Source organism: Lissotriton vulgaris, chromosome 11 (assembly GCF_964263255.1).
Source record: "Lissotriton vulgaris chromosome 11, aLisVul1.2, whole genome shotgun sequence".
Lineage (NCBI taxonomy): Eukaryota > Metazoa > Chordata > Amphibia > Caudata > Salamandridae > Lissotriton > Lissotriton vulgaris.
The window spans coordinates 372649828-372667617 of record NC_141699.1 but is presented as its reverse complement, the minus strand read 5'-3'; the positions used below and the strand labels follow the sequence as shown (position 1 = coordinate 372667617).

At 47.2% G+C, this 17790-nt stretch overlaps 1 protein-coding gene across 1 annotated transcript in view; it reads left to right on the top strand.

Moving 5' to 3' along the window:
* Positions 1 to 17790, top strand: part of FAM178B (family with sequence similarity 178 member B) — a 2784983-nt gene that overhangs the window by 2214603 nt on the left and 552590 nt on the right. Inside the window, exon 13 of the mRNA XM_086943356.1 lies at positions 8213 to 8315. Within this exon, the coding sequence (XP_086799482.1) occupies positions 8213 to 8315 (103 nt within the window). The remainder of the gene's footprint in view (positions 1 to 8212; positions 8316 to 17790) is intronic.

Here is a 17790-nt window from a genome sequence, read left to right as displayed (position 1 = left end):
ACCATCACTAAATTGTGTCAAGCCTTCCAGCAATGTACAGCACGCCTTTTCACGGATATTGCATTTAAACTAATTTGTCACGGATTTTATCGACGTACCACGTCTGGGTGAAAGGCTGAGATGGTTCTGCCTGGATTTATGCCAGCGACTTGCACACCATACCCAGATCTCACTTACTAGCGTTTATTTCTTGTGCTATTTATTTTAGGGAATGAAGTAGGTCTGTGTTTAGCACAGGAGAGCTACATTTTATTTAGCCGCGAGTCTTCGTAAATAGTGAAATGCTCATATATGGGGCTTGGGGAGGTTGGTTGCATAGCCACACTTTTGCAAGCGTCCCCCCGCGGTAGCCGTTGCTATAACAAGGGGGTGAATGTTGCTTCTGGCAGAGATCGGAGTCACTAAGTCTGAGGCTGCGATTTTGTGCATTCACCCTTGCATTTGCTCCTTGAATCTTTCACCAGTCTAGAAAACAGATGTGATACTGGGAGGAGCAGGGCTTTAGCAGGCCCCCAACTTCCTCCCTCCTTCTTATCTCTGTAATTTGTTTGCTGTTTTTATTGAGAAAATACAGAACCATGGGCACATTTGTATTTCTTTTGTTTTCATACACCTTTTCCAATTCAGCTAGCAGCAATATTTCTTCTTTTGACCATATTTTTGATGATTTGCTGCTTGCTAGAGCTGCGAGTGTAGCATAATTTTGTGCTTTTGGGTGTGCATGTCTTGCATGTTGCGACATTCCAATTTTTGTTCTGAATTGGATGTCACAGAACTTATCAAGGAACTGTATCTTCCCTCTCTTTATTCTACCTTTCCATTTTGCTTATTGGCATGCAGTGCTGTGGAATCTGCCTTCATTGTCACATTTAAGAAATATGTTTTTAGGTAGAATCCTTGGTGTTTTTATTGGAGACATGTTTTCTAAGTTCTTTCAAAGGTTCCCCTTATGTCTCCAGACAAATCAAAGTTGTATTTTACACTATATTTCCAGCATGTGACTTTTTTGGTGAAATCACTTGTTTGTCATTGGGTTTAATTTTGACCTTATACGTATCTGGCAGTTTTTCAAATCGTAATTTGTTTTACTCTTTGCTAATGAGGCTACAAATTCAATGTTTTCACTGAGTTCGAAGGTTTCCTCATTGTCTATTACTATGGAGGGCGAACAGGGTAATACAGTGTGATTTGATTCCTTATTATTCATTGTGTTGTTAGATCTCGGTGTAGAGTTGATGAATCCGGTAAAGAGGTTAATGATTTGTGGAAATGATAGCAGCTCCTTTTTCGCTATTTTAGCAGGGTTTTCAATATCCAGGAACTATGCCATCTGGAATTGGGATTTGATTTGCCATTTCTTCTTATCACAGCCATGATATGACCTTGTTTGGCCTATGTCTATAGACTACCCCTCAAAGAGTATAGTGGTATAGAGATAGTTACCAGCAGGGCAACTTCAAGGTAAAGGCTTCTACGAGGCTTATGAGAGTTATAATTACTCCTGATGTTTATCTGTACTTCATTGAATGTCTTCACTTTGACATTCAGAGCACTAGGCAGAAATCATTACTTGTCAACACCCACATTTGGCCTTCACAATGCTTTGTTTTAATTGAACAGTTGGATTTCCCTGATCCGCACCAGTTCTAAGTCAGCTGCTAGGCACCGAATAACGCAGAACGCTGGTCTGGCGCCCCATGGAGAGGCACAGGGAGAGGCAACCCCCTCTGCTGGGGCGATCCACAGGAAGGGGCCAGCACACATTCAATGTTGTGGCCACTCCGGAGGACAATGCCTCATCCAGCCACCAGGCCCACTGTGCACCCCAGCCCAACCCACCCAGCCCTTAGAGCCAGTCCTTATCTTGAAGTTACAGATCTGACTTGCCGACTTCCCTTACCTGCATTCTTCCAACATGCCAGAGGCTGCTCACCTCGGAGACCTGCTGCAGATATTAGTTTGGCCCAGCACGAGATTGACACCATCTCCCCCGAATGCTGAAAGCCAACAAGAACTCAACAGGATGTCAACAGAACGACAACGTTTTCCAGAGCAGAAGCCCCGGCGGCTGGCTTCGCTCGCAGGTGGTGGGGCAGGCTGGTCGCGGGTAACGCAGTGGGGGTTGTAACGTGGGGGCTAATGCGGGGGTCGCACATAAAAAAAAATTACAAATAAAATAAACCTACTGTTGTCCCAGGTCCCGCGTCACTGCTTCTGATCTTCTCCGTCGCGGACTGAAGCACAGCCAGGTCCCTCTGATCAATCACAACAGTGCAATGCAGCGTTGTGATTGGTAGGCACCCAGGCTCCCCTACCCAATCACAATGCTGCATTGCACTGTTGCAAAGCAGCATTGTGATTGTTTTTGAGCATCCTGGTTGGACCCTCAACCAGGGAATGGGAGCCTGGGCTTGTTCTCCATGCAGGCTGTAATGCAGCCTGCATGGAGAAGGGGAAAGTGCACATGACTGGTTTGGGTGGCCAGAGAGGGCCGACCAAACAATCAATGTGCACTTTGGCATGGGCAAACCACTCCTCCCTTGCCCTGCTCCAAGAGCAGAACATCCCCACCCAGACCACCCACCCGCCCGCACACAAAGCAGCAGGAAGCATAACATTATATTAACTTAAAGTTATTATCATTTTGCTGCTTCTTCCTGGCACACCGGAATTCTCACCCATTTAATTTTGGGATTCAGTTGAGATTGTTTTTGCCCCTAGAACTCTAATCAGTCGCTTCACCAGATTAAACTGGATTTTCGAATGCCATCTAATTTGAGCGAAAGTTTGGAAGGAACCTGCTACCATATGGTTCAAGTAGTCTTTCAATCCTGTAACAAGATCGGTTGACCAATTTTCACGTCAGGACCTCTATGAACTTCCACCCGAGTTTCCTCTGTCTTCACCCCCAGGCATAGTTCACCATCTTTCAGATACTATCACACACACTCATGCACTATCTCCCAGACAGAAGCAAAAAGAACATATGATGGACCGTATGCTGAACAATGCAAACATTCACCCCCACTATCTCCCTGACAGAGGCAAAAAGATCAGCTGATGGACCGAATTCTGAAAAATGCAAACATTCACCCCCAGTCACAGATCTGGGTTTAATCCATTGTTATTTTGCTCACAACGCGAACCCTGTTTGGACCCAGCCATATGGAACTCAGTCTTGACCCTGCTCCTCATAGGAGCAGTCCAGCCCGAACTGCCAGGCCGGGTCCTCCCTGTACCGGAAACAAGTATCCTGGGACTGGTTTTGGGTATCACCCCTCATCAGCCAGGCTTGTTTGAATCCAGAGGCACAGTTAGCACGGGACCTACGTCTGTGCATTCCCTTCCCAATTAGGCTAACAAAAGCAAAAAGAACAGATGATGGATGGAATACTGAACAATGCAAACATTCACCCCCAGTAAAAGATCTTGATTTAATCCATTATTTTTTGCTCACCACGCCACCTCAGTTTGGACCCAGCCATATGCAAATCAGACTTGACCCTGCTCCTCTGAACCCAAACAAGCAGGAGTGACTTCCAAGTCCTCTGGGATCCTGTCCAATACACTTTGCAACATGGTGGGCTGGAGAATAGACCTCAGGGCCTTGGACTTCAACCCCAGGGCCTGCCAGGGCTCAGACTAGGAGCCTGGACAGAGCTTCTGAACACAAATGGACAATCAGTGAGACCTTACCATGTCGGCGGACTCCTATACACAGCACTTTGAAACATGGCAGGCCAGGAAATGGAGCCCAGGGCCGTGTTCCTCCACCCCAGAACCTCCCCAAGTTCTTTCTTAGGGTGCGATCAGAGCGTCTTATCCTGTACAAGCAGGGGAGGCCTCCCCAGGCCTCTATCGACAGCACTCTGACAGACAGCAGGCAAAGGAAGAGAGCCCAGGGCCAGGGCCTCCCCCCCCGGGCTCTGACCCATTCCTGGTCAGAGCTTCTGAACCCAGACAAGAAGGGGAGACCTCCCGATTCCTTGAGACCCCATCCTGTGTACTTTGTGACACAGCAGGCTAGAGCAGGGAGCCCATGGCCGGAAGCTTTCAACCGAGGATCCGCAGGAACTCTGCCCTGGGGCGCAGTCAGAGCTTCTTTTCTCTGCAAGGATAGGAGGCCTCCCCGGGCCTCCATGTCCTCGTCCAGGGCACTCTGAGACACGACAGGACAGGGAACGGAGCCGAGGGCAGGGGTCTTCCAGACTAGGGCCTGCTCAGAGCTTATGAGCCCAGACAAGCAGGAGAGGCCTGCCCGGAATCTGTCCCGGGCACTTTGCAACTTCTTGGGTCGGAGCAGGGAGCCCACGGTCTTCCACCCCAGGGCCCAGGGGGCTCTGATCCACAGCTTGAATAGGGTTTCTGAACCCAAACAAAGAGGGGTGACCTCCCCGGGCATGTTGGACCTGTCCCAGTCACCTTGCGACAAGGCTGTCCAGAAGAGGGAGCCCAGAGCCTGGGGCTTCTTTTACTGGGCCGCTGTGGCTCTGTTCTAGGGCACAATCAGAGCTTCTGGGCCCAGACAAGCAGAGGAGGCCTCACTGGCCTTCAGGTCACCATCGGCAGCACTCTGAGATATGGCAGGCAAGGAACAGAGACCAGGGCTGAGGTCCTCCATCCCAAGTCCCTTTTCAAGCTCTGGACCAGGGCCAGATCAGAGCTTTTGAGCCCCTGTGGGACTGCAGCACCCTATTCCGGGCACTTTGAAGCACAGCAGGCTGGGGATTAGAACCCCAAGCTATGGGCTTTGACCCTGGGCCAGCCGGGGCTCTGACCCATGTCCAGGTCAGACCTTCTTATCCCAGGCAAGTAGGGAAGGCCTACTGGACCTTCAGGTCTCCATCCGGGGCACTTTGTGGCATGGCTCACGAAAACCAGGTCCCTAGGGTCCTCAATGTGGTCCTGCCTGAGCACTGCCTGTTCTTGGAATCCGTGCCCACCAAGTGACAGAGGAGGGCATTTGAGGGAATGTATTCAGCCTCCTGGAGCCCTGTCTGGGAATCAAGCTTCAAATGAGCCCTCATTCGGACTTCCAACACAGCTTGGGAACCTGAACACTGAGTCGCATGAAGGGAATGACGTGTTTTGTTTATTGATTTTGAGCACAAAACTTCAACAGTGACTTTAGCATTGCACATTTTGCGCCACCAATGTAGGCGTGGTAAAGGATCCCTAATATTAATTATACCAAGGTCTAGTAAAATGCATTCAGTCATTGCACCCTACATGCATGATCAGCAGATCTTGGTAAGCATTTCAAGAGCAGTTGCTTCTGGGTCTGACAAATTCTGGCCATTGCCGGTGACACATGTTCCAACAAATTTTCCTTGCCTATATTGTCAGGGTAGGTAAAGGTTTGAAAGTGTATATCACACTTACATCTCAACTATTTTGTTTTAAACGGATTCAATATTTTCTTAAATTTGGCCAGCCAAAAGTGCATTTGTGGGTAAATCTCATCTGCAAATTGATATTGTTATATTATTATTTTTGAATCGTGGTGAGAGAGGCATGTTTTCTCCAGAGAGATAGTGATATCCTTGAAGAGACGGAATTCTTTATGAGGAAAGCATACACTTTGCAGAAGAAAGTTACATGTTGTTCTTTTTTGACACTGAGGTGTAACAGTATGATACCTTTCATAACAATGGTCCATTATACACAAAAGTTTGAAACAAGGCTATGAGATAACTATTACATAGGAATGGAATGGAATGGAGGAGGATTTATAAAGCGTGTGGTTACCCGTAGGCGTCCCAGCGCTAAGAGTAGAGATTACAGCAGGGTAAAGCAATGTTTTGGGGACCTTAGGGAAGAGGAAAGTTTTGAGAAGCTTACGAAACTTCTAGAGACTGGCTTCAGTGCGGATATTAAGTGGAAGAGAATTCCACAGTGTCGCGGCATTGACGGAGAAGCGACGTCCTCCTGTACGTGCCTTCTTTATTCTAGGTACATTAGCAAGGTACAGGTGGTCGGATCGGAGTGCTCTGTTTGCTTTATAAGGGCCCACCAGACTTCTCAAGATGGGGGGACCCTTGTCCTGTAAAGATTTATGCATAATGCACAAGGATTTCAATTTAATTCTCTCCCGTATTGGCAGCCAGTGGAGAGTTCTGAGGGCGGGTTTGGCTGAAAGCTTGGTTGATGATCCAATTAGCAGTCTCGCTGCTGAGTTCTGGATAAGTTGTAATTTGTTTATGGTGGCTTCTGGGGCGCTCAGGTAAAGGGCATTACTGTAATCCAACCTGGAAAGGATTAGGCCCTGAATAAGGAGCTTCCTGGAGTGGGGAGGTAGAAGGGGGAGGACTTTCCGTGCAGTACGGAGTAAGCCAAAGCATATGCCAGCAGTTTTCTTTGCTTGGGTTCTGAGCGAGAGATCTTGGTCTCGCCATACTCCGCGACTTTTAATTTCGCTTTTTGGGGTGGGGATTGCTCCCATACATGTAGGCCACATGGAGTCGGCGATGGATGTCGTCTTATGTCCTAGGAACGTAAGCTCAGTTTTATCTCCCTTTAATTTAAGCAGGGATTTGCTCATCCAACTATAGAATTCTGACCAACAGGATCGGAGGTTCTCGGAGCAGTGGTCTGCTCCGAGACATAGGAGAGACTAAAGCTCTCCTTGGACGGAAGGGGGAAGAGGTAATTATTCCACACACAGAATTTCGGCCTTTGCAAATGCGAATTTGCTGAATGGAATGTATGAAGCAAAATCTGGTGCAAAATAAGGAATCGCAAATTTTGAAATTCCTTAAATGCAATGTATGTAGCAAAAAAAATTAGCAAAATGCCCTTAAGGAATCTCAAATTACCACCAACTTCTAGTTGGTGGTAAGTTGCGAATTCCTTGAAAAATGCACATTTTTGCATTTTTCAAAGTGCCATGTGACGCACATACATGCCCTTAGGGCATGAATGTGCGCCACATGTGCACCCATGCATATTTCAGGGGTGCAGCAGGGTGTCCTTTGGACACCCCTGCACCCGTGAAATTATTCTCAATTTGCGATTAGCAAATTGCGAATCGCTAATTGAGAATAACTTCCCATTCAATCCTATGGGCCTCCTGGCCCATTAGAAATGAATGGGAAATTATTCCTTAATTGGGATTAGCAATTTGCTAAGAGCAATTAAGGAGTTTTAAGAAATCGCTAAAAAATTGCGAATTTCTACATACATCCCAATTTGCAATTCCCAAATAGCGATTTCTAAAAAATCGCTATTTGGGAATCGCAAATTATGGTAATGATACATCTGCCCCCTAATCACATCATCACATAATTTCTGTACTTTAAGAACCATATTGTTCAGAGAACTGGCAAGGAGTAATTTTCATATTCAAGAGCATTCAAAGGTGGCATTTTTCTGTCAATAGTCAATCAACATTATACTGGTTAGGTTTTTCCTTAATAGTTTTCAATATGTGGCTTGTGTTTGTTTTTCAAACAATATGTTTTATTTAAAAAAAAAATCGTAGAAAGGTGGTGCTATCGTCCCTGTACTGTAAAATTGGCTATTGGCTGCAACACTGCCACGCTTGGCACACAAGGCAGCTTAGTTTGGCTAAGAGTTCAAAAGGCAAGGGCTTCCCCCAAATCCCTCAGCATGTCCCGGAAGAGCCTAGAAACGAACAAGAAGTTTTGCTTAAAGTAAAAGGCCAAGGCACACATTAAAGAACCAGCATGCATACACCTTTAGTTCCACCTTATATACTGTCTTATTCAATCCTTTCCCCTTTACACATAGCTACAACTCAAATTATGAGTTCAACTTCCTTCCTCACTCCACCTCCGGTTTTCTCCCTTCGCCCTGGGTATCTAATTTTTCCTTTATCTCCTCAATTCTTACAACTACCTTCTTCTCCTCCACTTCCTCTGCAGTTTTATTTCTTCAGCTCCATATCACACGTTCCACTCTCCAACATTGTTCTTATGCTTTGCCTCCAGTGTAGTTCGCTTGTTTTAATATACACAGGCAAACCCTTATTATCTACAATTTATACTTTGTTCTCAATCAGGAGTGATTTTTTTTCGCCATGTTTGACAAGGATCTTTTCTCACCTGCAGCTTTCATTGCTACCTTCCCCACAGCTTCTTCCTCCCAACCCACCTTTCTTTTTCTGGACCCTTTACCGCAGTATGTTCCCTAGCTGAACCCCTTAAACGGTTTTACATTGTGTGTCCTTATCACCTCTCGCCCCTACCTTTAGGACTTTGCATGAGAGCAGCGATTCCCAGAACAGTTTGGAAAGAAGCTCACAGGCAGCAGCATCCAAGAGCCCTGTGGCCTCAAACCTCAACCACGTGTTCAAGGTAAGATACATGGAAGAGCTACTCCAATACAGTATGTAAACAGGCCAAACAATCCCATTCAAGAACTAAATGCAAACATGAGAAGCAATACCCCGACCGCACCTAATCCATTCACGGTGATGGTAAACAGCACCATCTAAAGAAAAGTCCTTCTTGGGATCTGGGCTTCAAGTGGTAGAGGTGCAGGGAAAGCCGGAAACAGAAAGAGTACGCTTCTTGCATAGTTATGTAGCAATGAAACTTAATGAACTTAATAATTTCACTTGCAAGAACAAGGGCAACGTATTTATCTGATCTGCTAAGTAAAAGGTGGTCTTATTGTTAACTTTCCATGAACATCAAAATGCAACTTTATGTTTATGTTTTGCACCTTAGTTACTTTAGTGTATTTATCCATTGGCGGCTGGTATTTAACGTCACTGGGGGTCTGGTCGCAGGGGGAGGGAATGAAAAAAATGAAAACACTTACCTGTTGCTGCCGCCTCTCGTTCCTCTTTGCCTGCTTCCAGGGCAGGAAGCACCAGTTTCCCAGGCTCTCCATTGCCAATCACAATGCTCCAGTGCAGCGTTGTGATTGGTCTGAGAGCCGTGGTTCAGCGCTCAACCAAGGAATGGGAGACTGGGCATGTTCTGCACCCAGGCTGTAATGCAGCCTGGTACAGAGCATGCAAAGTGCGCATGACGGTTTGGCTGGCCCGGTTGGCAAACCACTCCTACCCTGCTCTCTGAGCAGAGCAGCCCCGCCCCTACCCAGCTGAGCAAGGACGGAAAATAAAATGATAATTACAATGAGTTATTATCATTTTATTTTTTCCTTGTTGGCCTGCTCAGTGGGGTGACGCTCCTCTATCTTAGCGTAGGAGCTGCCACTGTATTTATACAGTTAACTTTCTGTCTTCCTCTGATGACATTTCCTTTTTTTTTATTTTTAAACCTTTATTGTGCGAATAGAAGCATACAAATAGGGGCCTACAACCAATCAGGCCGGCCACAACGCATTATGGACGCACATGAGTCAACATTGAAGTTCCCCAGCAGTCACCCAGTGGTATACAGGCAAGCAATCCAACATTAATAAGCCGAATGCAACCGCTAGAGGCAGGATTAAATAAGGTTAATTTTATAATATAGTAGGGAAGTATAGCAGGATCAGGTGCAACTATCAAAATCTGAATTCCCATGGCGGGTTATATGAAGAGCATCAGTACAAAGGGGCATTGATAAGTGGAAGTAATAGCAGCAATTGATAGGAATCAACTTGTAGTCGCCCCGTTTCAGATCAGTCCCCACCACGGCCCGCCACACACCCGTCACCACCCGTATGCGTGCCGGCACAGATCAGAAGAATCAGCAGCAACATAATAGTCATCCACTATACTAACCCAAATAAGGAGAAAAAGAGGGGAGGGGTAGAGAAGAGAATGTCAGAAAGAGGGAAAGAAAGAACGCAGCGCCACTGCACTCGCCCCACGGCAATAGTGCACGCAGAACTGGAGGACCCGCTATCGGGGCGAATCATGTAAGACATACCATATGTGCAGTCGATATCGTGGAAGCGGGAAAGCGACCCCTTCACCACCAGCTAACACTCCATGGATGACGCGCGCAGACACAACGTCCCGATAAAGGGATACAAAAGAGCCATAGAACTAAAGAGAAAAACAAACAGCAAAAAGACCCCGTCCCTCCCACACCACCCTGCACCCCTGCAGAAGGCTACGGCCTACCCCCCCAGCAGCGTGCCTGTCGCCCTAAATAGAACCCGAAATATAGAAGAATCAGAAAGTAAGAAAAAGAACACAACAGATCAAAAGAAAAGGAAAAGGGGAAGGGGGAAAGGGATCCAGTGTGAGAGGAGATCTGCAATCGAACATTCAGCTCCTACCCCCCGCCTTAACACAACTGAAACCCACATCAAAGCGAGAAAGACACAACCTCAAACATCAGGAATGGGAAAAGGAGTCGGACATATTGTCATAGCTGCGGATAGTCCTCTTCTACGTACATTAAACAGTAGGCCGCCAAAGCAATTCTGTCTCACCCCTGTCCTTTCCTGATCATAGCTTCCGTGCCTAACAAAGTGGTAGGTAGCAAGCAGTTCGGCATGGAAGGCACACAGGATCAAGACAAGGCAGGCCAAGGGTGCAGTCCAGAGGACTCCAGTCTCAAACAGCAAAGCAAGCAGTGGCTGCGGCAGACCAGACTGTCAAGTAGCAGCATCAGGAGCAACAAACAAACTGGGTGCGGCCCCGCCGTCCAAAAAAACGAGGTGACCCCTGCAAGGCAGCCGCGGGACCACACCAAAGCAGTTCGAAGCAAGCATCCGCCGAGCTCCCCATCCAGACCAGCATGGACGGGCCCCGACGTGGGGCCCTCGCTCATGTTCGCCTCAGTCGAAGCTTCCTGGAGATTCGGGGCCGCTGACATACAGTCTCGTAGGTGCACAGCGGCATCACTCTTAGCAGCAGCCAAGGGGGGCAAAGCAGCACACACCATCAGTCGAGCCGCAGACATGGGGGACGAGTCAACAGCCACGGCGGCAGAACCGCTATCTCGCGTAACAGCATCGAAGGCCATGGCCGCACGTAAAGAACATAGGGCGGCAAAGACATCACCGATCGTGGGCTCATGCCCACAGGCCTCAGCCGTCGTGTAGTTCGACAAACTAGGTTCGCCGCCCAAGCTGGTCCGGGACCCGGGGCGTCGGCGGCCATCTTGTCAGTGCAGCAGGGACCTTCCGCTCCTCAACCTCTGGACTGGGCCCTCGAATAAGGCCCACCGGAGTCTCCTCGAGCCCCAGCAATGGCAATCTTGGTGCAGAAAGATGGGCCACCAAAAAACAGGGGTCGCCGGCGCCACCGTCTCACGGGCGCCGCCCGCCGAATCCGGGCGAAGGGCTTCAAGATGGCCGGGCAAGGCAACAAAGGGGGGGACAAGCCTCCTGCACGGTCTACCCCCGTCCAAGGCGGGCCGCGCCCCACCACAGAGCCCCCGGGCCACCAGACCGGGCCCGGTCAGTCGCCAACGGAACAACCGCACAACGGCCTCTTCAGCCGACCCCTCTCCTCCACCGGGGGCCGGCGTCAACACCCCATCTGGCCGACCGTCGCAGGCGAGTACCCGGCCTGCACGCCGCGGAGGCTCCGGAACAAGCAAGGGCACAACTCCAGAACCGCGGCACCTAGGAGCCCCCGGGACGGACGGTAAGTGCTAGCAATGTTTCACCTTCCCATATTTAGCCGATTGTGTCTCCTCGGGGCAGGATGAGCTACAGTGCGGCCATCACGGTCGGGAGCTTGGCTCCTCCCCCCGACATTTCCTGTTTTAGAGGCTTACAGCTGTTACAGAATAGGTGCCACCCTTTTTTCAAAAGTGGATGTCTACTTTAAACAGTTGGAAGACTGGTAAGGGGATGTCTCTTTTAAAGGGTGTTTTTTTCCTCACCCACCCGAAGGTGGCATGCTTCATCATAGGGCAACGTCCTCGCCTTATGAACCTGGTTATAATGCAGGCTACCAATCCCTCTCTGAGCGGGAGGGGCTCAGAGATGTTTTCTTTGATAGAAGGAGGTGTCCTAAACCTTTATGTGAGCAGGGTGTGGTCAGGAATGAAAAAAGAACGAGTGTGAAGTAAAACTAACTCCAGGGTGCACAAAAAACGTTATTAGGGCGCCCCTGGGCCAGGATTAAAACCAGGCTATGTCAGGAGGAAATTCAGCCTATCATAGAGTAAAGATATTGGTTGACGTGTTTCAGCCTTAAACCATCCTGAGAGGTGTGGCGCCCTTCTTCAGGACCTCGTAAATAGTGTAATAAAGTATGTGTAACAAATGCACTGTGGTGCAAAATAAACAAAAATGATGGTATACAGAACAAGAGCTTTGGAGTGGAGAGACCACTCAATCAGGAGTCCACTGGTTGGTATTTACCCCAACTGTCGGGTAACAAGCTTCAGCTTAACCTTGGCACAAACTCAAGGTAGCATTGAGTCTTGTCAGAGTTGATGGCTGGCAGTGCAGACTACCTGAAGCTTCCTCAGACCCAGTGGTCTCTTTTGTGTTGTTAGTTTCTGAATAGGGGAGTCAACCCCTATAGGTCTCTAAATCTCCTAAGGCCCTTATTTCTGTTTCAGTACTTTAAACAGTTGCCAGACTCTGGAATAGTTTTTCAGAATATAGCGACCAGGAAAACGACGTGGCGTTTAGACGACTAGCGACATCACTATTTAGGATTAACATCTGATGTTATTCCTCTACAATAGCCTGCAAGCTCAATATAAGTTTCAGCGCTATATACATAAAAAAAATAGAGATTGGATATAAATTCTTTATCATGTAATTGTCCCTGCTCCAGCTGTAACTTACTATTTTTGCATTTTTATATAGCGTGATCTCGCCCTGACCGGAAAATATTGGACACTTTCCTTAAGCACCAGTTACAATACATAAGTTCAGATTCTTTTTTTATGCAGGGAAATAAAATGATTTGCCCAGAATCACAGGATGTTGACGCAATGCCGCTTATTTTTTTCAGCCAAAGCTATCCATTGTTGACATTGTTGAGCCATTAAGGCACCACTGTGGGTGGGCTTCAGGCAATGCTGTTTTTAGTCAGCAGTTGCAAACACACTACCTGTGTACTTTCACTCTTCCCAACTTGGAGACTGCATTGCACTGACTGAAAAACAACAGGATTGCTGAACGGCACCCTGTTGGTAGGACCAACTGCATCTATGTGACCTGGTCATTTCATAACTGTTATCAAGAATACGTGCCATTTGCATGTTCCACGGTGGCCGATGCTGTTTTGTAACCTACCACAGTCTATCCCACTACAATCTACCTCACTCCAATACAATCTACGCCAATCTACCCCACTACAATCTACCTCATTCCACTCGTACCCAATGTACCCCATTCCACTCTAACCCAATCTACCCCACTCAACCTACCCCACTCTACCCGAGTACACCACACCCCACCCCACCCTACTCCACACCCTTCCACGTATGCGTGAACCATTGGCTTTGCCAAGGTTGTTATACTAACTGAACAAAGGTCCCAGAACACTACTGCCTTTTACAAGACTTTTTTTCTGATTGAATATTTAGCCTATCTTTGTTTTGTTTTGCATGTGTTCAAAAGTTTGGAAGTTGGGTGACTCCTCAACTTTTCCACCAACGTGGGTGCAGCTTGTGCTTGATTTCTGGAGAGGTGTTCCACCTCACTCCTATATTTTGCCAGCTCCCTCTGGAAGGTATCCTCCTTGTAGTAGCAAAATATATAAGATGGCTGATCACAACTTGCGCGTGGTCTGACTTCATATTCTCACATTCCCCAGTGGGGCGGCCTGGTGTTATTTGATTGATGTGCAGGTGACATAAAACACTTATGCAAAGGGCCTTGGAAGAACTCTCTAGCCCCCCTCCAGGTACTTCTAAAGAACAAACTGGTGGGCAGGGTTAGAGGAGGGGTTAAGGGCAGCATCCCTACCTTACCTCCTTTCTAGCAATCCCCACTGCACCAATGAACTTTATGTTGGCGCAAGGGAGGAAGATGAAATGGAGGGCAGGGGTCGCAACCCAGCTCAGTACCTCCTTCCCTCCCACCACTACTGACAACCTTCTAACAGAAGAATTTAGGAGACTGGATTGGAAGAAAATAGACTACAAATGTTTCTAGACCCTCCCATTTCAATCCCTACTTCATGATTAAGGGCCAGATGTAGGTAGCCCTTTACCGGTCGGAAACGGCCGAAAATACCGATTTTTGGCCGTTTCCGATCGGTAAAGGGCTATTGAGATGTAGGGGCACATTTTCGGAAATTTTACCGAATCGGTATCATTACCGAATCGGTAAATTTACCGATTCGGTAATATGTACCGAATCGGTAAAATATTTACCGATTCGGTAATATTTACCGATTCGGTAAAATTACCGAAAATGCAATGTAGGTAGGCAATGTACCTTCTGCACATGGCTTACAGAATCGGTATTTTACCATGGAATACAAATCCATGGTAAAATACCGATTCCGGTGTGCATGCACATGTGTGCATGCACACCTATGTCATGTGACAGGCAGACCTGCCCTTAGGGCAGGTATGCCTGCCACATGGCACCTGTGCCTGTTTTGGGGGTGCCAGAGGGTGTCAAAGTGACACCCCCTGCACCCTTGTGAATTCTTTAATTACCGATTCGGTAAATACCGAATCGGTAATGCCTAATCATTCCTATGGGCTTCAAAGCCCATAGGAATGAATGGCCATTACCGATTCGGTATTTACCGAATCGGTAATTAAAGAATTGTTAAGGATTCGTTAACGAATCCAGATGTTGGGGCCTACATACCATTTACCGATTTTGAAATACCGAATCGGTAGGATTCGGTATTTTAAAATCGGTAAATGGCATTTACCTACATCGGGCCCTAAGTTTCACATTAATCCTTTGTCTCACAATGCTACTCTATCCAGGTAAAGCACGGTGAAAACAAGGAACTGTGTGTCTGTGTCCCAGAAAGTAGCCAGATACTGTTAGAATTTTATTTACAGTAAGGAAAAAAGTCAAACAGTGTTTGACTTTCTATGGCGTAGGCTCACAATTCTGTGCCCCAGCAAAGAGAACGACGCTGTTTTCATTTTTACTGAGGCTTCGAAAAAATTCAATAAGTGTCTACCTCTTTTCTGGGGCACAGGCACACACTTCTGTACACCAGCAAGGAGACATATTCTTTTTGGACTTTCTTTCACTCTAAGAAAAAAATCAAAAAAGCCTTAGGCTCCTTTCTGGGGCACAGAGGCACAAGTCTGTATATACCAATCAGGAAATAGAGGCTGCTCATATTGACTTTTCTTAACTTAATAAAAAAAAATCAAAAAATATCTGTCTGTTCTCAGAGAGACACACGAGCAAGTCTGTGCCACAGCAAGCTGACAGGTACTGTCTAGATTTTACTTAGGCTAAAATAAAAATCCAAACAGTATGTGGCTGAGGAATAGACTCACAGCTTCTCCCACTCACAAGGTGAAGTGTGACGAAGGAGGTGTGGTCACTCCAGTATTGGAACTTTCATAGATTCACATGCCTGAATTATTCCCTGTCGTCGAGATGGGAGTCTCCGGTACATAAAAAAGCAATGCATAGCAGTATAGCAAACTGAAAAGAGGCCTATGCCCATTTCCCTTTTACAGCCCATAGCCTTTGTTATGTAAAAAGGCTCAAACTTTTCCCTGAACCAATCAGCTGTCCTCACCCTCTAGAACACTCCTGAGAGAACCTCTGACCCCTCAGATTTTCTACCGCACGTTGTGCTAGGGAGTCTCGTTTGAGCTCTGCTCAAACTCTTCATTTTCTATTCACTTTAAATGGAATTTGGGATTCCCCTTTTTCTAGATTGATTTATTGGAAGCTTCTCTTTTTTTTCTACCATGGCTGACAAGGAAAAGAAAAGTTTATTTAGAGCTTGTGCCACCAGCTCTAAGAAAAGGCTTTATACAGATGATCCTCACGAAGTCTGCATATATTGCCTTTACCCAGATCATCAGGCGAAGGATTGTAAGATTTGTCGCACTTTATCCAATAAGACCTTGAGGGTTCGTGAAAGAAGGCTCCTGCTCTGACTCCAGAAGGTTAAGGCAAGAAAGGAGATCCTCTCAAGTGACAGCGAGGAGTCAGCATCATCCAGGAGATCTCAAAAGAGGAGCAGATCTCCACAGGCTCATACCTCAGGTGAGAGGCCTGAAAAAAACCCTAAAAAGACCACATCAGGGACTCTGGGTCGCAGTCCTTCAAAATCTCCTTCAGGAAAGTGTAAGAAGAAGAAGGGTCATGCTTCAGAGGAGAAACAGGCTAAGAAAACTACATCAGAGCCGTCGAAATCTCCTCCAAAGGTAAAAAATACCATCAAGAAATCTTTTTCTACACCTTCTGAGGTGAAAAAATCTGCGTCGTCTACGAGGAGAACATCATCGTCGATGAAAACACCATCGTCGTCGACGAAAACTGAGATAAAAGCTGTATCGCCGTTGACGCTTCCGCCATCGACGACGGTGTCGACGACGATGTCGCCGACGAGTCTTTCGTCGACGAAGGCAGTGGCGACCATGACTATGCTCGCGTCGTCGACCGGATCATCGATGACAACATCGACCATGAGACCGTCGTCGACGATGACGGTGACGACAACGTCGACGATAGCGTCGACGGTTATGATTTCCGCGTCGGCGACGATCTCGTCGATGGGCTCGGCGACGATCTCGTCGACGGGCTCGTCGATGAGGGAAAAAACTCTGGAGAAGTGTTTTTTGACCTGGAGTAGAACAATAACCCCAGAAGTTACGTCGCCAAGTAAGGTATCACCATTGGTTCCTTCTCACCTTCTGGAGGAGTAGGATTCGGAGGAAGAGGATGATGGTGGTCCTTTTGGATATGCTAGTAGCCCATCTCAACTAAGGGTGAAGTACCAGGAGGAAGACTCACAAGATGAGTATGAGGATTTTCAAAGTCATCCCCAACAACATCACCACCAGGAACAACGAGATGAGATGACAAGTGTGCCCTCTTCTTTACTAAAAGATCTTCAATCCATGCTGGAAGATTATAGGATAAGATATCCTACACCTCAAACGTCTAAGGAAATCCCTGATGTTACACCTCAACCACGCTCTGTACCGGGTAGGCCAGTGCGTAGGCAAGAGATCATGCCAGAGCCACTGCCTAAGTCTCCGCCATCAAGAACTCAGCGAGATCCCGACAGAACTGATGAGGAACATGAGGATGGGGAGATTATGGATCCTAGCAAGGAGTGGGACGATTATCTCATCCTTCACCTTCGTCCCCTTCACCGAAACCTGTGGATTCCCCACCAAAGGACGTTGGGGGGTTTCATAACCTGATGGAAAGGACCACTAAAAGATTCGCACTTTCCATGCAAGAGGATAAGGCTGAATGTTTCTTATATGATTTTAAAGAAACCTATCGCAAATCGGTTAGATCTTTGCCGATTGTGAGTCATACTTGGGAAGAAGGCCTAAAGGTGATGGAAACACCAGCTACAGTAATTCCAGTACTCGTGAGATTAGATAAAAAGTATAAAGCGCCAGCAGATGCCCCAGCCTGCCTTTTGGGTCACCCCAAACCGGACTCAGTGATTACACAAGCGGCGCAATAAAAATCAAGAAACCTGTCGGTTCCGATTACGACACCCCCGGATAGAGAAGGAAGGAGGCTGGACAACGCAGGGAAGAGATTTTCCTCGATGTCAGCTCTATTGTTAAAGGCCGCAAATGCTCTAGCCATCCTGGGAAGGTACGACAGACAATTGTGGCGCGACCTGTCACCTTATATTGATCACATCCCGGATGCGGAGAAACAAGAGGCCAGAAAGATTCTTCAGGCGGGGGAGAGGACTTCGGCTAAAGTCATAGACTGCGCTATGGATGTAGCTGTAGGAGAGTAGGGTCTGCAATCCTATGA